General features: G+C 41.6%; 3 protein-coding genes across 15 annotated transcripts in view; 1 reads left to right on the forward strand and 2 right to left on the reverse strand.

Annotated features, from left to right (window-relative positions):
• plekha7b (pleckstrin homology domain containing, family A member 7b) overlaps nucleotides 1–1,044 on the reverse strand; it is a 91,846-nt gene extending 90,802 nt beyond the window's left edge. For 7 of the 11 annotated variants that reach the window (XM_058630318.1, XM_058630317.1, XM_058630315.1 and 4 more), the window contains exons 1-3: nucleotides 808–1,043; nucleotides 544–620; nucleotides 378–435 (exon numbers count right to left, since the gene is read on the reverse strand). In XM_058630318.1, coding sequence (XP_058486301.1) covers nucleotides 378–435; nucleotides 544–620; nucleotides 808–890 — 218 coding nt within the window. In that variant the 5' untranslated portion in view covers nucleotides 891–1,043. Of the gene's footprint in view, nucleotides 1–377; nucleotides 436–543; nucleotides 621–807 lie in introns of all 11 variants that reach the window. The other 4 variants (XM_058630308.1, XM_058630307.1, XM_058630309.1 and 1 more) reach the window with 1 other exon arrangement.
• Nucleotides 1,045–4,947: 3,903 nt separating this feature from the next.
• On the forward strand, nucleotides 4,948–13,838 carry nucb2a (nucleobindin 2a). 2 transcript variants are annotated; one of them, XM_058630323.1, is made up of 13 exons: nucleotides 4,948–5,103; nucleotides 8,896–9,042; nucleotides 10,435–10,542; nucleotides 10,687–10,819; nucleotides 10,904–11,007; nucleotides 11,112–11,297; nucleotides 11,721–11,811; nucleotides 11,890–11,948; nucleotides 12,020–12,112; nucleotides 12,259–12,348; nucleotides 12,444–12,614; nucleotides 13,002–13,062; nucleotides 13,166–13,838. In XM_058630323.1, the coding sequence occupies exons 1-13, from the start codon at nucleotides 5,062–5,064 to the stop codon at nucleotides 13,402–13,404; spliced, it is 1,524 nt and encodes a 507-aa protein (XP_058486306.1). In that variant the 5' UTR covers nucleotides 4,948–5,061; the 3' UTR covers nucleotides 13,405–13,838. The 2 variants fall into 2 exon arrangements, with proteins under 2 accessions (XP_058486306.1, XP_058486307.1); XM_058630324.1 differs by lacking the exon at nucleotides 4,948–5,103 and adding an exon at nucleotides 8,427–8,568.
• A 1,212-nt stretch (nucleotides 13,839–15,050) lies between these two features.
• caprin1a (cell cycle associated protein 1a) lies at nucleotides 15,051–24,513 on the reverse strand. 2 transcript variants are annotated; one of them, XM_058630321.1, is made up of 17 exons: nucleotides 24,350–24,513; nucleotides 22,498–22,632; nucleotides 22,345–22,407; nucleotides 22,135–22,221; nucleotides 21,411–21,652; nucleotides 20,668–20,750; nucleotides 19,490–19,654; nucleotides 19,360–19,412; nucleotides 19,176–19,259; nucleotides 18,930–19,091; nucleotides 18,306–18,414; nucleotides 17,964–18,016; nucleotides 17,614–17,745; nucleotides 17,179–17,338; nucleotides 16,240–16,428; nucleotides 15,744–15,850; nucleotides 15,051–15,649 (listed from the first exon to the last, which is right to left on the reverse strand). In XM_058630321.1, the coding sequence occupies exons 2-17, from the start codon at nucleotides 22,630–22,632 to the stop codon at nucleotides 15,566–15,568; spliced, it is 1,908 nt and encodes a 635-aa protein (XP_058486304.1). In that variant the 5' UTR covers nucleotides 24,350–24,513; the 3' UTR covers nucleotides 15,051–15,565. The 2 variants fall into 2 exon arrangements, with proteins under 2 accessions (XP_058486304.1, XP_058486305.1); XM_058630322.1 differs by lacking the exon at nucleotides 17,614–17,745 and having other exon boundaries at nucleotides 24,350–24,512.
• Between the last annotated feature and the right edge of the window lie 1,144 nt (nucleotides 24,514–25,657).

The raw sequence follows: 25,657 nt of genomic DNA on the forward strand, positions 1-25,657 counted from the left end.
CCGTATCGATCTATTAATAAGGTTTTTGAAAAGAAACTAATCCTACAAAAAAGTTACCCACATTACAAAATGTTGTAATTTTACTAAAAAAAGCTACTAAAATAAAAAAACAAAACACTTATAGTTTCAAAATAAAGTTAGAAAACATCTTATGTTACCATCAAACTAAAAAGATGGTGGCTCCCCCTTGTGGCCCTTTCAAAGTAAATCACTAGAACTGTGTGTGGTCAAAAGTTATCTGAACTATTGACAAGTGCTTTCATTCACAATTATCTTACTACGTTGTTTTTTGCTGTTCATATCGCGATAATATCGTGTATCCTTACATCCAGCTGTGATGAGACTTGAACGCAACAATGTAGTGAAGAGCCACTCACTTGATGAAGTAGCTGGCTCCTTCGTCCGTGAAACCCTCTTCCCATCCTCTTGGCAAATCTGCAACACGGACAACAACACGCAGAGTGAGTGTACACACACACACACACACACACACACTGCAGCAAAACTATCACGTCCTCCCCGTGTCCTGCAAAAACCGCGTACCTGACCGTATCATGTGTCCAGAGTTAACCGGTTCCCCCGTGCGCGGATGGAGCCAAGTGGTGCTTTGAGTCTGATCACTGCAACAGACACACACAGACACAGACAGACGAGAGAGAGACAGACAGAGAGAGAGAGAGAGAGAGAGACAGACAGACACCTGTTACTGAGCGATAATAAGAGAGAAAAACACTCACGGAAATCCTTCACACTCGGTAAGTATCGGACTCGGTAAGTATCGCGCGCTCGCCGATCACAGCCACTCACTTAATAAAGAAGACGCGGCCATCTCTGCAAACTCCGTACGACCAGTGGTCAGGTAGAGTGTCCCGTCCGAGAGGTGCCGCCATGATCTGTCCTCTGTAGCTGCCGGGCTTGTTTGTCCCCCCTCTCCCTCTCCCTCTCTCTCGCTCTTCCTCCTCTCTCTTCCTCTCTCTCCAGTCCGCAGACTTTTCCAGGGAGCCCACATAACACCACCACCACCGCTAGGGCTGCACGCTTTTTTTCATTTTAAAGGGGAAGAAAACCACAGTCAGTGGACAGCAGCAGCAGGAGGAGGAGGAGGAGGAGGAAGGAGGCTGTCTGCACAACACCACTCTCTTCTGTTTTCTGTTATAGTTTGACCTGATGAAAACCAAGCAACCTGTTTCCACACCACACTGTGGATTATTGTGAAGCCCACCCTAACCACTGCAGTGGATCCGGGACAATGATCTATGTCAGGCCTCAAATTAGGTTACTAAGGTTACAGAGTACAACTCTCTCTATATATATACTCTGTAACCTTGTTTTAAAAAGTGCTACATAAATCATTTGTACAGTAGTATAAAGTATATTGCTTAATGGTTATTTATTTCCATAAATGTCCATATTTCCCAAACATTTTATATAGTATTTTTTCCCAAAAATAAATAATCAATTGTAAATAAATGATATGTATTGCGGCAGCTCTATAAACTGTGAATAAAATGTGAATATATGGTAAATCCTGAAAGACCAGGGCGTCAAACTTTTGGACAAACTTTATTTCTACATGGCAAGTGTCTTTTTTTTGAGAGACAGAAAGATTAAATAAGATTAAACAAGAAACGTTCGATTACAGGCTTACAAGAAACAAGAGACGACTATGTCTGTCAAAGGCACTCGATTTAATCTAGTTTTCCGCGCCTTTGTCACAAGGAATGCTTACAACATGCGTCGTCGTTAAATAACCAGAGGAGCCGGTGAGAAACGAGACTGAGGTCAGACGACACAAAGCAGTTCCTGGGTCAACACTCAGCAGTAGGTGAGATTTTGGCTACATTTTAACCCAGAGAGTGCATGAGTGTAAACTGCAGGTGCTTGTCGAGTGTGAGTCATCACTGCGAGGAATGAAGACCACAAAGCGGGTCACGTAAAAGTTAAACCAAAACAAAGCTTTCATTTCCTACACTTTTAGAAACACTTCAGACTGTGTTGCTTTGACTCAAGGGTTCTGGTCATGGACTCAGTCACTGGTGTGTTCTCTGCATTCTCAGATCTGTTTTTGACTATTTTCAGTTGAACTATAGCCATGAAGTTGAATTTGTTTGTCATCAGTCTGCAACTCCCTTAATATTTATTTAACCTTTATTTAACCAGGAAAATCCCATTGAGATTAAGAACCTCTTTGTCAAGGGAAATACGAAACACTCGACAGTTACACATTAACACGGAAGAGGATTAGGGCCACACAGGAAAAAAATATTTGAGTTCTGACTTTATTCTCAGAATTTCTGACTTTAAACTCAGAATTCCGACTTTAAACTCAGAATTTCTCACTTTATTCTCAGAATTCCGACTTTTAACTCAGAATATCTCACTTTATTCTCAGAATTCTGACTTTGAACTCTGAATTCTGACTTTAAACTCAGAATTGCTGACTTTATTCTCAGAATTCCGACTTTAAACTCAGAATTTCTCTCTTTATTCTCAGAATTCCGACTTTGAACTCAGAATATCTCACTTTATTCTCAGAATTCTGACTTTAAACTCCGAATTCTGACTTTGAACTCCGAATTCTGACTTTGAACTCCGAATTCTGACTTTAAACTCCGAATTTCTGACTTTATTCTCAGAATTCTGACTTTAAACTAAAAATTTCTGACTTTATTCTCAGAATTCTGACTTTAAACCCAGAATTTCTGACTTTATTCTCAGAATTCTGACTTTAAAAGCAGAAAACAAATCAAAGAATCCAGACTCAATTTACAAGCACATCATGAAAAACAAGTGCACATTGTGAAGTCAGCCTCAAGAATTCTCCATTTGGATTTGAAATACTCGATGTAATGAACGCAGGTCGTTCCCAGTCTTTCTGCAACATATTCCGTGCAAAAGGTGCAGAATGGACAAAAATCCTTTTATACCAGTTCGGTACGAGTATATGGAACAGAAAGCAACAAAAAGTACGGATCAGCATCACCTTGTGAAATTAAGGTACAGATGTAAGGATTTTTTCCCCTTGGTAAAATGAAGGTCAAATAAATAAAACCAAAAAATTCACTTTTAATATATGTGTAAGAGGAGAAAACAGCCCATAATACACCATACACTGGACTCAATTTAAGAAAAAAAACATAATTGACTGGACTGTGACTGGAAGTCAGTAATTACAAACTGCAACAAGCTCTGGATACAGCTGTCAATGTCAGTGTGTGTGTGTGTGTGTGTGTGTCTGCGCATAAATTGTTCTGGAAGCTTTAGATGGCGTTTATCAGCCTCACATCACCTTCACTGCAGTCACACTTTGAGGACAGAGAGCCTCTCTGGCCATGACACGTTACAATAATGACTACACTGCATCAAACAAGCCAGCGCTGCCCATAAATTCCACTCGGCCCGCGTGAGGACGGACGACATTTAAAGTCACACATTATCATTAAGATGATGACGGCCCATATAACCTTATCTGTACCCCAGTGTACACCCGAGGCGAGGCCTTACGTACCCCTGCACGAGCCGTAGCTTACTTCTGTGAAAAGAAAATAGTGTGCTGGCAAAGAGCAACAAACATCTGTTATAAATATTTGATCCGTGATTTCCTCTCTGGAAGAAGCTTTGTTGAAACGTTCTCCAGCGGTTTACGGCGCTGTTCTTCAAAGGCAGCGCGAGATAAAACACTTCCTCTCAGAAACGATTACGAGCGCAGCTGTCGAAGGCACAGAAATCTCTCCAAATCTCATCTCCTGGACAAAAAGTCAAGGGATAAACCTCTGCTTTGCTTTGTTTCTGACCTTCTGACCTCTGTGCCTTTGCGCATGTGTGTAGGACCACAATTAGAATAGAATACTAAAACGCCTTGATTGTCCTTGACAATGACATTGGTGGATTCCTCTGAAAACTGGTACAATAACAAAGATTTTAATATAAGACTAAAAAAATAAATGAACAAATAAAGTACTCAATGCACACGCAAGAGCCCCAACCGCTGTCACGTCATGCCATGAGGAATTACTAAGGTGAAATTGACAAGTGACAAATTAAAGGATAAATAAGAGGAGACATGAATAAATAACCAGCGTGTGTGCGTTAACAAAGGGCAAAGTGGCATGAAGAGAGTCACAGTTACCGGATCTAATCTCGTTTGAAAGCTTAAAGGTGACATGTCAGCAGTGTCCTACAGCAGCGCCGATCTACGCCGGGGGAGCAAATAATGAATTTAGGCTCATGGGCTTGGCCACAGGACATCGAATTTATACAGTGTATGATTGATTTTCCTCTTATTCCACCCACATCTGGGTTTCACCTTAAAGGAAAACAGATAAGTGTTAGCAGATTCAGAGGAATCGTGTGTGTGTGTGTGTGTGTGAGAGGTTGATGCAGAGGTTAAACGGACACTCTAAATTGACGCAGAGTGAATGGTCGTTCGTCTCTGTGTGTGTTGGCCCCTGCGATGGACTGGTGACATGTCCATAGTGGAGCCAGCTGGACCTGCAACTCTCATGTGGAAGATAAAGCGGTCGGCAGTTGATTAAATAAACACTCTGGTTATTGCAGCCTTGGTTTGATCACCACCTTTGTGCATCGCAACCTTCAATTTCTACTACACACAACTTAGCTGCTCCTAAAACATTTGCGCTTGTCTCTCTCTATGAATTCAAGAATCGTCTGTCGTCTGTCTGTCTGTCTGTCCGTGTAACCGCCATCGCCCGATGTCATGGCAACAGTTAGTGTTGCTTTGATGTGTCACTGTGCCCTACATGTGATGTGTGATGCCAGTTGAAGCCAATACAATAACAGGCAGACAGACTTTCATCTTTTTTTTTTTCTGTGGACAACAAAGTTTAATAATTCCTTTGATGGAAAATGTGACATCACACATGATAAAAGGAGGGAAATGACTATAATGCAAGGGACGTCCTCTTGAGCTTTGAAGAACTTCAAACTGTGACTAAGGACTTCACAGCATTAGTCGTGTCAGCGTAGAAGAAGGAACATCTGTCTGTCTGTCTGTTAATTCGCAAAACTGCAACAGATAAACCGCTAAACAACAAACTGCGCATGCCCGAAGACGGCCGTGCTAATAAAGAGAGGATACGCAAGGTAACGTACCACGATTCGGAGTCAGGTGAAGTCTGAGATGTGGATCCTGACATGATCCAATCCTTGTCACATGACGGACACCTCCCTTTACACCGGGGGTGGGCAAACTGTTTGGTTCACGTCGGTCATGTAACCGAGAGTTAGGGGTGGCTAGCCGAGAGTAGCCGCCGCTTCCCACTCACGCGTTTATATACAGAACGGTCTGTTACAGTAATAACACAGAGTAGCCCGAGCTCTGCAAAATCAAGTCAATGTAACACTGTGCCTAATGCGCCACCTGGTGGAATGTCAGGCATTGCAGGTCAAGGTCAAACGCATGCAGTCATAATTATGATCTGGGCAGATTTGGGCAGTTCTGAGCCGTATTTAGGGTTTATGGACCACATTGGGTGTTTATTTTTTCTCGCCAATATCTGATGTAGTTATTTTGGCCGGTATCAGACTGACACCACTACTGAATACTTAAAACAAGCTTGTTTTATGTACCTGCAAGATGGAGGCTGCCGTTTGTCCAAACGGATAAACCAGCCATAAAGTGCGTTTCCCATTTTGAGGTGGAAGATTCCATCCTTTGCGGTACGTGAAGGCCACCCTAGTTTTCTGACGCACTCAGGGAACGGAGGGGCGAGCGAAGGAGCCCTCGTCTGTTTGTTACATTCTGCAGTCTCAACATGAATTCTTAAACAGCGAAACTTTATTGTGCTGCATTGTGGGCGAAGGAGAGAGATCCGGCAGATCCGTTAATTAACCACGTAATCAAGCCTTTTTTAAATGTGTAGTATGACGTGCAGTATACCACACAATTATAAGCCTCGTCCAGTCTGCAAAGTGCAGCTCAGTGTAGTGGAACTCTGTAAATACTGCAGTGTAATCATCAGCTATCCCAACTCAATTACTCTTATTCGACCTTGCCGTGATTTATTATCAGCCCACCACCATTCACAACATACCCATCCACTCATTCATACTCATTTGCACACGCGAGTACACACATTATACATATGCGCAGTCCAGTGAAGCTGCAGTATGGGCTCTGCTGCTGCTGCTGCTGCTGCTGCTGCTGCTGCTGCTGCTGCTGCTGCTGCTGCTGCTGCTGCTGCTGCTGCTGCTGCTGCTGCTGCTGCTGCTGCTGCTGCTGCTGCTGCTGCTGCTGCTGCTGCTGCTGCTGCTGCTGCTGCTCATTCCTGCCTCTCAGCTGCCAGAGGTTCACAATGCAGCAAGGTGACTCAATGTTATTGTCTTCTCCTCAGAGAGAGAGAGAAGGAGAGAGGGAGGGAGGTTCCTCCTGCTGAATCACAACTGACTTAAGAAGAGCAGATTATCTTGTTTTCCTCGGATTCTGTGCTTACAACTTTTTCGGCTCCTAATCTCTCTAAGACGTCCACATCGGAAAAGCCATTACATATTTTCTGAAATGTCCCATTAATCCCAGCAGAGCCCAGTGAGTGTGTACATGTGTCTGGATTAGAACACCAAACACACACTGTCTGTGAGGATTACACTGTCTCCTCTTCATTGCGCCAAAGTGTTTAATCATCACAATAGTTGTCGAGTAAATGAAGTGCTGATCTCCCCATCTGCTCCAGCTCCCTCTCCCTTTTCCCGTGTTGTGATTATGATCTAATATAAAGATGAATTACCTTCCCCAATCACTGAAGTAGAACTACACTGACACCTACAGAGCAGGGATGTTGTCTTTAGTCCAACGCCAATTGATCTATATAAAAATGAGATTCATTGTCTTGTTGCACTTGCTCTTAAATAGCTCATAAAAAACATTGTTTTTTTATACAGCACTCATAGTTTCAGGACACAGAGCCAATGGTTTTACAACTCCCTGTTTTACAATTTATCCTTCTATACAAGCCGGTCCAAGCAGCCGTTTAGGATGTTATGACGGCAATAGAGTGTCTCGTATGAACTAAATTTACACTTATTATTATGTTTTTGTAATTATCTGTCTTTATATTCATAGTTACTTCTCAATTTGTATTACAGTCGGTTTTAATTGTGCACTCATCAACTTCTGTGCCTTGGAACATTTGACTACTGAAGTAAAGTCCTGACCAGACAGTAAAATGCCCTCAACCATATCATAACAGCGCACTCTACTGGAGAAAACAAGACATTGTTGAAATAAATATCATTTACAAGGCCAGAGTTGTAGCCTTTCAGCGTCCATCCACATGTCTGTAGTTGTGAAGATAATTAACGGTTGCACCTAATTATAGGAATATTGGTAATAAAATGTCCCTCCCAACTTATTGCATGGTTTAAATGCTACCGCCATGATAATTACATTATATGATTATTATAACGTAGGTCTAATTCAATGATATAATAATATCGGACATTCCAAAAGTGCTTGTGCAATTGTCAACATTTTAATTTTAAAGCTTCCCGAACTTCAATTTTTTTTTATTATATATATATACATTATTTTATATTATTTCAATAATTCTGTTATCAGTGTCAGAATGCCAAATATTATTTTGCAATATGTGAATTATTCCACAAAATTTGTTTTTGATGTCCATTGTTTTTACCTGACAGACGCGTGGAACTTTTCTTTTCCGTTGTTTGTTCCCCCTTTGTCCATCTCTGCTGTGACACACTAGGGAAAAAGAAGTGACTTTTTCATTCCTTATGGTTTTTTTTTGCTGTCGGGTCCTTATTGTGTTGTGTTTCTTGTTATTCAACACAACAAGCATGTGTTTCCACCAGTTAGATCAACACTATCAAAATATTTCTTACTACCGATAAACATGAACGCACGGATGCAGATCCAAACAGAACTTGAGCAGTTGTGTGATGCTTTTATGTCAATATGGGCAAAAATCTTAAGAGGAATATTTGAATTGTTTGTTGCAATGTGTTCCAAATTGTGGTCGGTGTATCATTAAAATGTAAACAACAAAATTATAGACTGTATTTAATTTAGAGTTTTCCCACTAGAACAAATAATGTAAGGTATATTTAATTAATTTGTTAAGTATGTGATTTTTTTATAGCACTTTCTGTGGCTCACCTGCAATACCTCGAATGTCCACCAGTGGGCCACCACCACATTCTCACATTCTACGTCAGGTAGGCCTACAGCAGGTAGTCTAATAAATTCATAATACATTTAAATGTAAAATAAATGACATATATTAGTCAAAACACACTGTAAAAACACCGGAAACCGCTTTTCAATCTCTACCGTTTGTTTGCGCTTCCTTTAAATGGTTGCTAACGATACGTTCAGGAGGAGAGTCGGTTCTCCAAGGTCCCGCCCTCCAGCTCAGTCGTCGTCTCGCCACGTACTGTGCGATGCAACGCAACTTGCTGGTTCATTTGACAGACAGCTGAGCTGACCATTGCGGTTAGCGCCCACCGCTCTGCCCGTCAGCAAGTTCGCTTATTAGCGAGCCAGCAGCCGACGGGAGTCTAGCGGAACAGATGATGTCCAGGATTCACATTAAAGTCAGTATAATTACAGTGACACACACATAAATACGCTGCTTCCACATAATGGGGACATTTGGCGGCGTTGGTCAGACTGACAGTATCACATTATATGCGTAGTAAGCTCTGTCGGTGCTTGGGGTGATTAGCTAAATCTGTCAGTGGCACAGCTAAAGCTTCCTCGGGTTATTATTAGCTACGTAGCCAGTAATGAGTGACCTATTGCTGTTGTGACGTGAGCTCAAGACTTTATATAAATGATCGTGTTTACTGTCAAATAGTGTTTAATGTAAACGACAGAGTGCGATAACTGTGTTGTACCTTTGGTTGTTGTGTCGCTTGCAGATGTGTTGGAGCCGGGTGTTCCTCAGCAGCTGGCTCCTGCTGCTGCTGCTGCTCCAGCTCCAGTGTTCAGAGGCAGTGCCCATCAGCATGGACAAGACTAAAGTCAAAGAACCGGAGCAACAGTTCAAAGAGCCCCCAGCCAGTGTGGTGAGGAGACCAAAAAAAGAATTAACAAGCACCTTGTGAATCAGCTTGATTTCACTTCCTCATCGTTACAGCCCTAAATGATTCAGCAGCTATATAGGTTCTATTTTTATGCCAACACATTAGTTTTTTATCTGTTTTTGATAATCAATCAGTTAGTTGTTCCCGAATAATTTTGTGCTTAATTGTTTCTGTTTCATATGACTTGTTTTCATAACCCCTTTTTCAAAAATATAGCCACAAGCTTTATTTGTCTTTCCATCCACTGCTGTTGAACAAATATTGTGAATTAATTCACTGAGATAAGCGGCCAACAAGGTCGCCACAGAAGAATGATAGGAGGGCACAATAGGATAATGCTCATACAAATAACAGCAAGCGAGATTTGCTTGGCGCACTCATTATTAATTATTTATGATAGTTGCTTCTTGCACTAATTCAAGGGACACTGTGGTTTCCTCCTCATTTCACACATTCTGTGTCTTTGTAAGCGGTTTCCACCATTTTAACACTGCAGTGAAATGTGAAACCACTTTATTCTACGTTCAGTTTGTTTATATGCAAATCAGGTTTGAGAATTGTGAACGGCAACTCCTTTTTACTATTTATTCAATAAATTAACCAATGTTCTTAAACTACTTTTTAGTGGTTCTACTATCTCCACCATAGGAGTTTATGTTTCTGGCCTTATTGATTTGATATTCTGTCTAGGACTTATTTGGACACAAATGAGTAGATTTTGGTAGTGATCCAGATCTGGATTAGATTTTTAAACAATTATTTTGCACATAAGGGAATCTATCAACATTGTGGAAACTGAGCGAGTTTGGTGAAGGTTTGCACTCTAAGCGCTTTCTCTAGTAAGGAAGTAAACAAACAGCCAAGTTACTGTTTGTACATAAGTTTAACAGCATATATTTGAATGAGTGATGGCCTGACGACACACCTTAAACCCTATTTCTTTTTCTAACCCTATTTTAAACTATTCCAACATCCGTGCAGCTCCAGATGTTGCAGCTTTGTGCGTGCACAGATTGGAATCTCTGATTTTGTTCCTCAGGGAGGGTTTGTTCGTCTCAAATATTGACATAGTGGCTCGGCTGTTTGAACAAATACCAGGTGCATTCAAGTGACAGTGCAAGTGACAATGCGACCGTTTTTATTGTCGAGTGTCGAACATCTGTGGCGTAATATGGCCACAGAAGGCAGTAATTGAGTTTATTGGAATCCATTTCATTCATCTGTCATCACTACAGCCAACATCTGGACAGAAGATCAATTGTATTGGTCAGCAGCCATCCCAATGAAAGCAAAACCTTCACTCAATATTGTCACATATTGTAATATAATAAGCAATTAAAAAGACAATTGATTTTATTTTTTAACATTTTCTAGGACACTGGACTCCACTATGACCGTTACCTCAGAGAAGTCATCGATTTCCTTGAGAAAGATCAGCATTTCAGAGAAAAGCTCCACAACACAGACATGGAAGACATCAAGGTATAGTCCCCGTTCTTTTCCATTTCCTTTCTAATTTTTTGTCCAAAGGTATTTTATTTGAAGGTGTAATGAAGGTCATTTATGTTGTGCTACAACTTTAGTCGTCAACAACTCTCATGTTTGTGTCATTCCTGTGTCACTCAGCAAGGAAAGCTCGCCAAAGAGCTGGACTTTGTCAGCCATCACGTCAGAACGAAACTGGACGAGCTGAAGAGGCAGGAGGTTAACCGACTGCGCACTCTGATTAAGGCCAAGCAAGACGTCGAAGGAGGGAACGGTACGTTGTGCATTCATCTCTATGCAAAACAAGAGGTATGTCTATAAGTATGGCTATAAAGGTTTTCATTTACGTCCTGTGCAGACATCGCCGTGGACCACCAGGCTCTGCTGAAACAGTTTGAGTACTTGAACCACATGAACCCACACACGTTTGAGGTGGATGACCTAGATCTGCTCATCAAATCGGTAACTCTCGCTGCTTCTTGTCCGTTTGAAGCCACGTTTACATTGAGTTAAGTTCGTCCAGTGAACTTTCATATGAAGGTAAAATATCTAACCCTTTCATAAAGGCCACTAACGACCTGGAGAACTTTGACAAAGAGAGACACGAGGAGTTCAAGAGGTATGAAATGATGAAGGAGCACGACAGACAGGAGCACCTGAAATCACTGGACGAGGAAGAAAGAAGGAAGGAGGAGGAGCACTATGAGGAGATGAGGAAGAAGCACGCCGACCACCCCAAAATTAACCACCCGGTATGTCGGCTTTAAGGTTACACTCCCCTCTGGATGTGCTCAAAGTTGTTTTTATCCTCTTTCTGATACTGTAATTTAGCAGTTTGTATAATGAGAGTGTGGTAAACAAGAATTACGATCGTAGAACGTTGTGCGCACACGTACAAAGGTTGCCTCGACGTCTCAGTCTGCTTGTTTTCTCGCCTTTTCATTAAACGTAATGTCTTTTATGACTTTGCAAGGTGTCACTGTAAGTCGATTATCTTATTTTATGGTATCTGAAGAGAAATGTGTGCACAGGATAAAAGAAGTATGCTTTTATGGGACCGTGAGTTGGAAGTGTTTGTGTATATTTGGCACTGACATGTCAGCACTGCACAGGAAGCTATGTGTGTTGAAATCAGTTGTAAATGTTGTGTAATTTAGCATTTTGCTAAATTGCAGGGCAGCCAGAATCAACTGAAGGAGGTGTGGGAGGACGCTGATGGTTTGGACCCTGAAGATTTTGACCCCAAGACCTTTTTCAAACTGCACGGTAAGACCGCGCACTGTTTGTTATAAAAGTAGCCGCGTGTCCAGTCCTAACATGACATTAATAACCTCTGTGCTGCAGATTCTAACGGAGACGGCTTCTTCGATGAACAGGAGCTGGAAGCTTTGTTCACCAAAGAGGTAAAAGTCGTGCGCTTTCTCAACATTTTGTGCCGTTCTTTGCACTTATTTGCTGGTCTTTGCTGTTTCAGTTGGAGAAAATCTACGATCCCACCAACGAAGAGGACGATATGGTGGAGATGGAGGAAGAGCGGCTGCGTATGAGAGAACATGTGATGAACGAGGTACAGTAAGAGGCAGAGATCTGTACTCACTGAGTTACACTAAGCTTTAAATCGTCACATAAGTTAAACCTCCAGCTTTTATTATTGTTTTGACCTTGCCAGTGAGTAATAGAATAATATATGAAACATCGTCATGTTCTTTGTAGGTGGATTCTAACAAAGACAGGCTGGTCTCTATGGATGAGTTCCTGGTTGCTACAAAGAAGAAAGAATTCTTGGAGCCAGATAGCTGGGAGGTGAGACTTTTTTCTTTTTTTGCGCCGAAATTATTCAAGAGAAATGTTAAAAAAATATCAAATAAACGGATCCTCATCTTTGTCATGTTGCTCAGACGCTGGAGCAGAACCAGATGTACACCGACGAAGAGATGCGGGAGTTCGAGGAGCACCTCGCACAGCAAGAGCAGGATCTCCAGCTGAAGGCCGTTGACCTTCAAAAACAGCGAGAGGAGCTGGAGAAACAGCAGGAGCAGCTGAACTCGCAGAAGATAGAGCTGCAGCAGGTAAGCAGTGGTACAACAGTGAGGACAATGCTTATTACAGTGTGTTTCCAGATGTCTTTGTAGTTTGAATGTGACTGAAGGTTATTTCTGACATCATGGCAATATTAAGGTCTCCCTTTTTCCAGTGAGACCCAGTGTTAAAGGCGACAGAGACAAGAGCATGGATTTAGGAGACAAAGATTTTGAAATTGTGGATCATCTAGTTGCTTTCAAACTAGATTTTGCAACTTTCACAACAATATTGCAATTAATATCACATCACGGACTTGTAGCTGCACTATTAGCATCAGATTTGGATATTGGTACATCCCTAATTAAGCCCTTGAATGTTTTAATGATGTCTCACCTTCCAAATATAAGATAACATATGAAACTCTGCTGTTACAGGCCGTTGAGCACATGGAACGACTGAAATCACAAAAAGTAGAGCCTCCTCCAGAGGATCACGGTGAGTGTTGAGAGCACCAATTTTGTTTTATCGTTTGATGGCTGCTTGATTTGTTTTTTTACGAGCTGGGCTCCGAGAACATAAACCTGTGTCTTTGCTTCAGTTGAAGGAAACGCTATCCCAGAGATGCATCAAGTTGACGATCAGTTGCATTTTGAACACGAGGCTCAACAACAACAACAACACGGACTTCACCCTGGATACCTTGCTCCTGAAGATACGCCTCAGGAACACCATGGCCAACAGAATCCAGACTTGGCTCAGCACGGACTCCCACAGACGCACCAGGATCTGCCACCAGGCCACCACCAAGTTTCACAAGACCAGCACAACGTGCCCTAAAGCCTCTGTTGAAACTTGAAATCACCAGACTCTCGCGGCGCCTCCTCTCCAGCGTGCAGAGCAACAGTCCCGCCCCCGAGTGTCACGACTCTTCAAGCAGCGCGACGCGGGGGGTTTTGGAGCACATTCAACGCGAAAAGGAAAGCTGCACAAACTGAATCTTTTGAACGATGCCAGTGTTTGATAATAACTGTAATCTCTGGATTACACAAAAAGAATTAAGTGTACAATGACCAACCGAGGACATGCATCTGCACATGTGCGTACTTTGTTGTGTCTGATGACTTCAGAAATCATCGGGAATGTTTGGTAATACATCTCTACAAAAATCGAAACATTTTTTGGACTTTCTTGACCTGTCGTTTGCTGTTGAAAGTACAAAACCTCTAAATGCCACTGGACCCTCAATCTAATTAAAAGAAAAGTAAAAGTCATTTTCATGCCATTTGTGACTTGACGAGACAAAAATATCCCCAAACACGTTAGTGAATGAGTTCAACATTTTCTATGATTGCATTAAAGCCTGAAAGAAAACAGGCGCTTACATTTTTAATCAACGTTCATCACTTTTGATAAAAGGAAAACTTTATACCTCAAAACTTAACGTTTTAACGGCTTTCTTGGGGGGCAAACGTGCACAGTGTCACGCTGTTATAATCTGCAAGGCTTCAGTCAGATCGGTGTAGGAAACGTTTGACTTGATCTCCAGCTGCTACTTTAAGCAAACTATATTTTAACCTGTGAAAACAAATCATTTTAACCTAGACCTTTCACTCCTGTGCTATTGGTCACTTGTTGACTGATTTCAAAACCTATTTTGTTTGTATTTTCACATTTTTCCCCAATTGTAGTAGTTGTGCTAAACCCAAAAACAGGCATTTTTCAGGCTGAGGAGATGAAGATACCTGTGAAATCAAATCACCCTTCAAAATATTGGACCCTCAATCCTCTGGGAATGATTTACCCGGCAGAAACTGTAAAAAAAAAAAACCCGAATTAATACATTTTGTAGTGTTACTATGAGCATTATAGTGGACTTAAAGCTTTCTAGCTTCTGGTCTGCTCATACGTGTGTATGTGCCGTGTTTATTTATGATTATTTGCTTAATTTATCAGTTAGGATTTTGTTTCATAGTATTAATTCTAAAAAGGGTCACACTCGCATCACATGCTGCTTTTTTTCCCCGGTCACATATTCAAATTGTGTATTTTCTGAGAGTATGATGTAACCGCCATGATATTCAGTCCTTTTGTGGTTCCTTCTTGCCGGTGAATACCACTTTATACTGAAAGCTTTGTTTACATCAAGTTCAAATAACAGCCCTTGCCTTACTGCGGTTTATCTGAACATGGGATACTTTGATCGTCTTGCCTTGACCTTGGGTTACAGTGTGCCAAGTGCTCCTTGGACACAATACTGCATCATCATCATCATCAGATGCACCACTGTCTTATTTTGTTGTATCTGTGCAAGATAATAAAACCATTTGGATCTTTCAATTTCAATTCATAATCAAATTATATCATTAGAAAACAGTTAAGTGTGTTTTGATGGAACAGCTTTGATTTTTAAGAAACAAAACTGGGCCAAAAAGCATATTATACATCATCACAATGTGACACATTCAGAGTTAACAACAGAAACGTAATAGAACACAACTTTATTGAAACAGTTTCAATGAATAACATCAGCGTACAAAGAGGTGACTGGGGTTAAAAACAAAATTAAATGCTTTTCTGAAAAGTATTAGATCCAAAGGAAAATAGTGGCCGGCGACGTAGGGCAGAAGGAAATCAGTCTCGTGACATTAGATGGACAGTGACAGGGTATTTTTTGCATTTATTTTGTACAAAAAATAAATTAATGAACTCTTTCAAGTTTACAGGAATATCTATTTGTTGTTGCACAACACACAGACATGCTGATAATCCTACATGTGGTGAAGTTCAGCATTTTTGTGTTAAAACATTTAGAGGATCTAGACAGACCGAAGCAGACCGACTGACTGACTGACTGACTGACAGTAAAAGACCAGGACTTATAAAAATAAAGAGAACCAATGACAACTAAAAGATTGTTAGAAAAGTGAGCTGGGGCAGAACACATTCAAAAATCCTGAATGTTCAACGTGGCGCGAATTTTGACGGTCCTTAAAATCCTTTAGGATCGCATTGCTTGAGCATTACCCCGAGACAAACCCCGAGGTCCCTGGGCAGCGCCCCGTTTGTAGCCTTGATATCCCTCCTTCAAGAAACACATACAACAGATACTCAGTGTATGATACTATGAGATGAGCTATTTTGTCCATGCAGTACTAAACAGGGGACGGCAAACTTACCCGCTGGTAGGAGCTGTTGGAATAGTCCCGAGACGAGTTCAGCTGGGTTTGACCGTAAGCACTGCTGGGAGCGTTTGAGAAAGGAGGCCGATATCCTTCATATCCCCCTGATGAACAAGCATCGTGTCATCACAGTGAATCATGACATCACGTCAACTCTGTAGACGTGACGTCATAATTCACTGTACGTGTGTGTGTCACTTTAAGGCCTGGAGGCGGCTATTTGAACTTAGCAGAGCAGCTAAAGTGTTGACTATGCAATGTCCTCTTTTGTTGGTGGCACTGCGCCCAGGAAAAAAAAAAAACACACACAAAACAGTGGCTATGTGGAGAACAACCTTGACCCAGATTAACTGCTTGGCCACTTTTGGAGAATTTACGTGGTGTGACTCGACCTGACCGACACTCACTGAACATCTCTGCACTCCCAAAGTGACGCAACAGACCCACAATGCAGTGTGGCACGGTTTAAAGCGTTAGACTTAGATGCTCGTACCTCGAAATCCGTTGGAGGAGCCCCGGTATCCATTCGTCATGCCCCTTGCGTTCCTGGGTCCGCCTCTGGGTACGGCCCTGCTGCCGTAGAAGGACTGGCCCGACTGTACGAACCCTGCACCTGGAGCGGACTCTTCATGAGCTCCTGCTGGGGCCAGGACCTGGTCTTGGGGCTGGAATCCACTGACAACTACGAACAAGAAAGGAGACTTGTGTTTATAGTTTTTGTTTACTTCCGGTGCAGAGTTCAACCCAATATCACACTCTTTTGTGGATCCAGTCTAAGAAACAAAGCTAATACTTTGTCAAACTAGAGATAAAAACTGTAATTATGACAAGTATGATGTATTAGGCTTTTTTTTTTCCATTAGTGATAGTAGCTGGGACCTGGTACTTTTCTTAGTACCTGCTCTGACGAGGTTCCAAGCGAGCTAAGTGAGTCGATACTATGCGTGACGCCATGAGACTGCCGGCCACTGATTGGTCAGAGTGCCGTCACTCACTGCCAAACTGTAGATCAGTTAAAATGACTTTAAAAGTCCTGAAAACTCACGTTAATCTCCAACAGAAATGTCTAAAATCTCAATATTTAACCGAGGAGTCTGGTGTAATTTAGCGTTAGCACTGCCAAACGAGTCGCATCACGCCTTATTTTAGGTCAGTGACTGTGACAGAAGGAGTCTTTTTAATTAACTGATTCTAATGATTCAGTACATTGGAAATAACTTCATAAATGACTTTACAAGTCACTAGTTAATAGTTTGTGTGTGTCGCATATATCGCAGTTTCATAAATACAATAAAATACTCTTTTAGAATGTTAGTATTCTATGCTAAACACAAAATGCACACATCTTTTCCCCCTTTAATCCTTCTTTTTTACCTTGTAGCCAAAATCCTTGGCCAAATCACATGTAACCAGTCAAAGCTCGTGCCCTCACCTGACTGTAATGTCTCCTGTGGGATGTCGGCCTGCTCCACAGTACTCTCCGACTGGCTGCTGAACCCTTGTCCGTAGCCACCGGGGAACTGGCTGGACTGCTTCAGAGGGTCTGCTTGGCCTTCGGTGGCTGAGGGTACAGGTGCGCTCAAATGAAATACCTAAAAACAAAAAAAAGACACGTCGACTGTATTTCCGCTGTATCCGAAACAAATATCGTCATATCGCAGCAGAACGACTGAGGAGAACGCTGTATTTTTGGTCTGGGAAATGAGGGCAGGAGATTCAACAATGATCAACCAGCGCTTTGCTGGAGCTAATGCTAGCTTTCCCAAACATGTACGGAACCTGGACCTGGATTTTGACACCAAAAAGGCACCAGAACCAGTGTTTCCTGTTTTTTAGTTTTGAACTGGACGCAGGTAGAAAGCATTACCGCTTGCACCGAGTGGAAGGGTGCCGCGTTGACATTGATGCCTCCAGTGTGGGTGGGTTTGGAGACGGGTGGGAAGGCAGAGGACAGAGAACATGGGGCGGGGGGCGGCTCAGGCGAAAGAGACATCAAGGCCTGGGGGTAGGAGGAAGGAAGGAAGGAAGGAAGGAAGGGAATTGGGACGGCAAGGAAACAAGGATTGTGGAATGGTCAGTGTGAAAGATGGGTATGGTGATTTTTCAATTTAAAAGCTCCCCTTCTACCTCATTATAGTAATATAGATTAGATAACATCATGTTTACTCAGCACCAGGTCACACTAACTAGTTCCTGCTGAGCTTCCTCTCGACTTACTTGTGTGGGTTCTTGTGGTCCCGACAGTACACTTGTTTGGGAAAGTCTGGACTCTGTGTGGGTTGCAACAAAAACAAGATTTCAGAAAATACTTCACATGTATTAAGGGATAACTGTGTCTGGACAGAGAAGTACTTTTCACAATTGATCGTTTTTGCTTCTTCTTTGGGTCTCTCTGTTTAAGGTCAGAGTCTAAGCTTCATTTCAAATACTTTGTGGTGTTGCACAGAAGGAAAAAAACAACTAAAATTGCATTACTGTCCAAATACTCTAAGAAAAAAAAACACAAAAACCTGTTATAATAACCTTATTAATTTAATGAGTGAATCATCTGGCACTGACCTGAAGGACAGCCCATCTGCTGCAGGTCAGCAGTCTGCACAGGCTTCATGGGCTGGGCAGACACGATGGCTGGATCCATGGCATGGCCATCAAACTCCAACATGGAGTCCTAGGACAACCAAACAGAACAGAAATACATTTTTAGGGTCCAGTGTTGTATCCTTTCTGCCCCTTTTTTCCCCACGATAACTTTCACTTTCAATATCTGGCAGTTATTCAATGACAAGTACACATGGTGCATAGCTCAATTTCTCTGCTTTCCAGCATCCATCCATAAATCTTTTACTGCTTTATCCTCCACATGAGGGTCATGGGAGGTGCCAATCTCAGCTGACATGGGGCAAAAGGCGGGGTCACACCCTGGACAGATCGCCTGTACATAGTTTTGGAATTTTCTAGATATAACACAGTCTAGGAGGTGCGATAATGATAAGTACAGAGTGGTTGTATGAGTTACTGACACATACACACACACAGTTCTCAACCCTAGCACTGGAAACTACCACGAGACATTGCGACAGAAGTTACACATTGGAGCTTTAATTCAAGCGACTTACGTTTGTGAATATATAAATAACACAAAGAGCTGAGCTGGACATTACATAATACACTGGATTAACATGCCTGCATGAAGTTGTACGTTCCTTGCATCTGGGCCATGAGGTCCTGCACCACCTGTTTTCTGACCACTGGGTCAGGGGTGGGAGCGGGAGTGACATGGTTCGCGGTAACAGTCGGTTCTGGAGCCAGTTGGGCAGGGGGTTGGTGCTGGATGGAATTCAATATCTAGTCAAGATAGAGTTATGACACAGAGATTAGATTACAGCGACATGCAGCACAGTGGTGTGATGGAGTCCAGCAGCAGCATACCTGAGCCTCCACTGTCCACTCCTCCACTTGTTCTTTATCTGTACTGCTGTATGGAGTTTCTGGAATGAACTGTCTGTTTACAAACTACGACACAAGACAGCACACGGAACGTAAGGAAAAAAAAAGCCGGCGTGTGAAGCATCATACAGGATTCATGCAAACAGTAGGTTTAAAAAAATCTCACCTCTGTGGCTTCCACTGTAACTGGCTGCATGAAAGGTTCACTGACTGTTCCTTCTGGTGAGAAAAAAGGGCAAATGTGATGTGATGATAGATTTCTTGCTGCAGTAAAAACATATTTGGTATTTAGTTACCAGGTTCTGAAGGCTGCTGCTGCTCCTCACTCTTTGTCTCAGCCACCACCACGACCTGCTCTTCTTGCTCCTCTTCCTGCTCACAGGATCCATTCTGATGCGTTTGGGCTTTGTCATAGTAACCACTCTGCAGTACTTTGTCCAGCATGTCCTTCAGCAGCTTATCTGGAACAAAGGCACGGGGGACAAGTGAGGAAAAAGAAAAGCCAGGCTTAATGATTTACACGCAGTCTCTGCAGGATATATTCAAACAAACATATACAACCTACGCTCTGGAGGTAGAACGTGGTGGAGATGGATGACACTCCCGAGTTAAAGTTTGTTCGCCAGAGGACTTTCAGAGTATGTGAACAATTATTCTCTGATTTAATAAAGGCAAAAACCGAGCTCCTGTTCTCATGTTTTCACTTTGTAATTATGCAAAACCACAGAAAGGCTGATGGGCAAAATGTGGCAATATTAGTCATTTACAATTGAGTCCACTGAATACTTTTATATGTGAATTCCATTCCTTATTATTTTTAATATTCCAATTATATTCACATTTTTAAATTAAAATTTGAATACATTTTAACTTAATATGTGGTTGTTATACGTTCTGTCCACTGGGCCATGCATGGGACACTGACGGACTGCAGGTGCCTCATGAGGGACGGCGTTAATATAATTAGCCGCGCTGCGGTGACGGAGAACCGAGTTTACGCCGATGCATCTGGCAACGTTGTCGGCCATGTGGCTCGTCTGCGCTTCTGTCGTTTTGAGAATTATATCTTTCACCTCCCTTTCCTCGTCTATGTAATGTGCGGTGACCGTCACATATGCTTCCGTGGCACCTCTGACGCGTGGCTAAGAGCCGTGTAACCTGGCTCAAGCTGGAGGGAGGCAAAAAAATAGGGCTCAGACATAAAAGGTGTCGATCTCCATGGGTGTTTCATCACCGTGTGACTGAGAAAGCTTTGTTGTTCTGCGAGGGTCGTACGTGAGCAAAGCATTCTGTTTTCACACGGAGAGAGGCAGAAGAAAGAGGGCCGGGCTTCCGTCGCCACGTTTTAACACATGTATTAAAAAAAATACAATTATAATTACAGCATTCGATTATCATTGATTGAAATTTGTTCCAACAGCCCTATTGTGAACTGTCTTTGTATGAGGTGATCAAAAGTCATCATAATACTTACATGTGGTCCCCGCAACGGCCTTGTCTTTGCCCTCAAGCAGCTCCCACAAGTGAACTGATGCCTCATCATACTGGTCAGTCAACCTGCAAATCACACAAAGTAAACATACAGATTATTTGTATGTTAGTGGCCATCGGTCGCAATATCCTTACTCGTTAAGTAGGCAAATAATACTTCCCCAGATGACATTTCATCACATGATATTTTTACTAGGTTGATGAACACAGGCAGCTAAAAAGGAGCAGTTGCCAATTTTCCCAGGAAGTACAGTCATTTCACTTTATCAGTATTATCTGCAATCCAAACAAACATTTCTAAGTTAATATGGAGGCTCACATTTGTGCTGTGTCCTGGTGCCAATCCCAGCTGACATGGGTGAAAAGTGGGGTGCACCCTGGACCCTGTTTTGAGAGGCTTCATTTTGGCCCAACATTTTATTTTCCTTCAGCAGTATTTCATAGGACACGAGTAGGCAAAGCTGAGAACACTTTATTTTTTAATTGGCTTGACTGCAGGGGCAGCTAAATGTAGAAGTGACTCATATGTTATTGTCTCAAGTAATGTGTATCATTCAATACTAGTTTAAGGAGGAAAGGAAAAACACTGATTTATTAGAGTTCAATTGTCATACTTGTAGAATTGTAAAATTAAAGTGGTACATAGGTATCATAGAAACTCAAATCAGCCTTATTCTCACTTCTGCACACTCAATGGTTCTCTCAGAATCCCAGCCACACGCTTACCTGACATCATAATTCCTATCAGGTCCCATCAGTTTGTAAAATTCATCAAGGGATGTCAGGTCAGCGTCAGTGAGCAAAGGAGAACCAGTGGCATCAGGTCGTTTGAGGTCCTGCCTGACGCCGTCTTCTCCCAACTGGTCCAGTAAAAACTGAAGCTCCAAAACCGTCTTGAGTCGTCGTTGTTCCATTTCCTCTCGCTGCAGCTGTTCCCGCCGTGCGTTCTTCTTCACCGTCTTTTGAAGCTGAACACACAAAGTCGCATATCAATCGATCTTTAGTTATCAGGGACAATGCAGTGAGACATAGTGGACATGAATTGCATCTGATGTACTGCACAAAGAGTAACATGTACAGGAAAAACAAAAATGATGCATTTCAGCACATTTTGTTTACTAATCAAATTGCAGCCCTGCTAAGTTTCATTATGGAAGCTGCTGCTTTTGTTGATTACTCAGGATAAAATCACTATGCAGTAACTTGCTTTTGGTGTAGAGGTGCAAGACCTACATAAAATTCCCATATGTGCATGTTAAAAAATATCATTCATTCACTTATTTAAAAAAAAATATATATATATATGCCAACAGCTCATGATGTTCAGATATCTATAAAGAAATAGTTTTTTCTTTGCAAATTTGATGCAACTAAATCATAACATTTAATTTAGAGCCATACTGAACGAATATTGAAAAGGTTTGAAACTTTATTGTCATTTTGGTCTTACCTCGAGACCCAATACCTGGAAACTCTTATGCAAGTCTCGAGCAAACTCAAGATTGTGGTGGATCTCTGGATACTTCGCCAAGGCTTCCTTCAGGTACACCGGGGGAGAAAAATTATTAAGATTAAGATTAAGAAAATGTTGCAGTAGTATTTGTGTAAATAAGATTACATGACAGACTGCACTTTTATACACAAGTCGGCTTTATCTTACCAGCTGATCCTGATTCAGCTTTTCTCCTTTATCCTTCTTTGTTTGGTAGTCATCCAGTTTCACCTAAGAATATTGCAAGACATGAAGATCACACATGATGATGTTAAAGGAAATGATGACTATTTGATTTAATTTAGAAAGAAATATAAATACCTTTTTCTTTTCCATGTTGCGGACCTTCTTGTCAATCACAGCAAGAACCTGCTTCATGGTCTCAGACTGACTTACGTTTCCCAGGTCTGGAATGGCAGACTGAACAGCATTGTTGCCAACCATTGCTGAAGGCATCTACGGAAAGAAAAAGTATAACTGCTATTAATTGATCCCTCTGATCTGATTACAAGTGGTCAGCGGTAACTAAGCACAGGTCTGGCATACATCTTCTGATCCGATCCCAAAAACCACTAAGTGGTTTTGATGACGCATGTGGCCACATTCCTTTGCATGCATGAATGCAATACATCTTCACGATGTTTTAGAGACCCTTCAGCTGATGTCTTTAAACCTGTCGCAATTTCACAGAGAACCTGGTGCCCATACATTGGATTATTCAAAGTCAGTAATAACCACTACTAATATAAACCCTGATGACCACATGAATCTTTTTTTGTAATGGTTAAAATCATATTTGTGCTTTGATTCATTCAACCCCATGATTTCTTTTTTGGCTCTTCCTCCCTCTCTTACTGGCACAGACACAGTAACACGATTTAATTCTGACTTTGGCGTACCAATTTACCGGAGTGAGATCAGGTCACAGGTGACGTCTAGTGTGTAGCATTTATTAGAATGAGTTATTTTTTGACAGTGTGTGCATTTCAGGGATTGCAGCAGAAGCAGATGCACAACATCCTTTCTAGTTAGTGAATGCCACCATAGTTCCCCATACTTGTAAGGAAGGATATGAGGAGTCCATTGTTTGTTCCAATTTGCAGTTTCACTATTCACTACTACTGGATCTTAACACGGTCCACTTATGATTAGATGTTGGTTCCAGGTCTGAACAGGGCCCTGTGGAAGCATCTTGAATTAAAGGGTAAACATCCCCAAGAAATGTCCATGTTTAGTTGCTACTGATTCAGTGACAGTTAGATAATTATGACCTGGATGAATGAGAATCTACACCGTCCTAACATGTAACAATTACTTGGCGGTTTTGTGGTGGTGCTAATGTTGATGGTGGAGATAGGAGAGGGGGGTGAATAGCTAGGTTTTAACACAGTCACAATAGAATTCTTAAACCCATTAGGCTGTGTGTTACTATCTCAAAGCAACCGATTGATTCATAATTGACCTTAATGCATTTGTCCTCAACAGCTGAACCTAACAGACAACGGTCTGTGTGTCGTCTTGGGTTAACATGAGGACACGTTTATTAAAAAGTGATCGAATTGAAAGTGAAAACAAGAAAAGCAATGAGACATGGACTTATGTTACAGATAAACTGAAAACAGGTGTTAGATACATGTAAGAAGCCTGAACTCAAACAGAAAGGAAGTTGTCACAAGTTAAAATGTAGGCCTTCGCTTTATCGTTTAAAACCTCGGCTCCTTTAAAAACGCCGGCTAATCTTAGACACTCACACTCGCAATAAACAGCGAAAATCACATCATATTACGCAAGTTGTAGCATTGAAACCCGACTTCTGGTTCCGTTGGCAGCCGTTTTTAACCACCGGTTAACGTTAGCTACCGACATCAAAGTCAGTTTTGAAGCGAAGACTGGTCCAAATGTCCCCGTTCTATTGTTAGCTGCGAAGCTAACAGGCTCGATAACGTTATGTGGCCAATGCCCCGACTCGGGCGAGTGAAAAAATAAACCAATATAAACACATTAGTCAACAGTTACTCGAGGTTCCGATAAAACCGAATATTTCCTCGACGTTTTCCACCGTGAAAAACAAAGAGCATCTCGGGACGCTGCGACAACTCGTGTTGTGCGTGCAAAGATGATTAACATTGATATGTGAAAGTGGCGTGTGCTGGCGATGGCGACACGTTCATACCTTTATACTCTTTGTCTTCAAAGAGATCCCCTCTGTCAGATTTAAAGTGAGCTGTGTGAGTGTCTGAATCTTTCTCCCCCAGTTGTAATTTTCGAGGATGCTCAGGCTCGCACCGACCAAACGCTTACTAGCTGCTGCTGGGCTAACTGGTGCGGCTACAAGGACCCCTCCTGTGTGCTGACCTCAACTTTGCCTGACCGTAAAATAAATATCTTATAAAAAAAAAAAAAAAAAATTAAATATAAAATCAAAGGAATCGAGCTGACGTCATCCTGCTGCACTAAGAACGTCCTCTTAAACATGTATTTTCAATACGAATATAATACAATAATTAAGGCCAAGACTGAATGCAGATATTATATTCATAAAACTGATTTAGCCATTAGACTTCATTGTGTAAAAGCATCAAAGCATCAAATCATCTAAAGCTCTTTTATTGTGGAATTATTATTTTGCTGTGCATGTTAATGGTCAGTGTTTATGATTTCTTGGGGCTGAAATAATTACTAATCAATTATGAAATTAATCATTATCTACTTTGATAATTGATTAATTGATTCTTGAATGTGAATATTTTCTAGTTGCTTTGCTCCATATAACAAAGAAATCATTACAAATGAATACATTTTGCTTTGGGTACATCATCATTTCCAGGTTTGAAAAACACTGGTGGACATTTTTCACCATTTTCTGACATTTTATGGACCAAAGCAAAAATAATCAACAGATTAATCGATTGTGGAAATAATCATCAGTTGCTAATAATGTTACTGAGGGAACATCAGTAAATGCGAATAAAATTGATTGGTGGACTTAATTTTAAACTGACTGTGGTAATCATTTAGTGTCTTTTGCCCATCAAAAAGGAATTATTAATGTTTTATTTTATCCCGTGTAAACTAATGTTAGAAAGAAGTCCCATGAGTTGTCCTTGATCAGAACTACATAGGTCTATACTTTAGAGAAATATAGGCTGCATTTACACTGCATGGTACAAGTGACCCAACTCGGATCTTTTCCTCCCATGTGACCCATGACAGTGTGAGCAGGAAAAAAGCACAGGGATTCAGATATCGTCAGGTCAGATTCAGGGCTCATTTGTATGTGGAAATAAATCAGATACGAATCAGATAATATGTGCATTTGCATCTACAATGTAAGCAGACAGATCAGATATTCAGCTGTCAATGCTTATTAAAAAAATGAGATAGTGGTGAATGACATGTACAGGTTTACACTATCTATGATCACTATCTATTTCAGCTGGTGCAATGGATGAGGGCCCGAGCCAGTGCACTCACGCTGAGG

Source organism: Solea solea, chromosome 5 (assembly GCF_958295425.1).
Source record: "Solea solea chromosome 5, fSolSol10.1, whole genome shotgun sequence".
NCBI lineage: Eukaryota > Metazoa > Chordata > Actinopteri > Pleuronectiformes > Soleidae > Solea > Solea solea.

Coding starts and splice junctions, on each gene's coding strand:
- nucb2a (XM_058630323.1), top strand. CDS start 5,062: ATGCCCGAAGACGGCCGTGCTAATAAAGAGAGGATACGCAAG. Junction 11,812..11,889: donor GACCTTTTTCAAACTGCACG/GTAAGACCGCGC, acceptor TCTGTGCTGCAG/ATTCTAACGGAGACGGCTTC. Junction 12,349..12,443: donor TGGAGCCAGATAGCTGGGAG/GTGAGACTTTTT, acceptor CATGTTGCTCAG/ACGCTGGAGCAGAACCAGAT.
- caprin1a (XM_058630321.1), bottom strand. CDS start 22,632: ATGCCTTCAGCAATGGTTGGCAACAATGCTGTTCAGTCTGCCATTCCA. Junction 19,260..19,359: donor TTACAGTGGAAGCCACAGAG/GTGAGATTTTTT, acceptor CTTGTGTCGTAG/TTTGTAAACAGACAGTTCAT. Junction 19,092..19,175: donor AGTGGACAGTGGAGGCTCAG/GTATGCTGCTGC, acceptor TATCTTGACTAG/ATATTGAATTCCATCCAGCA.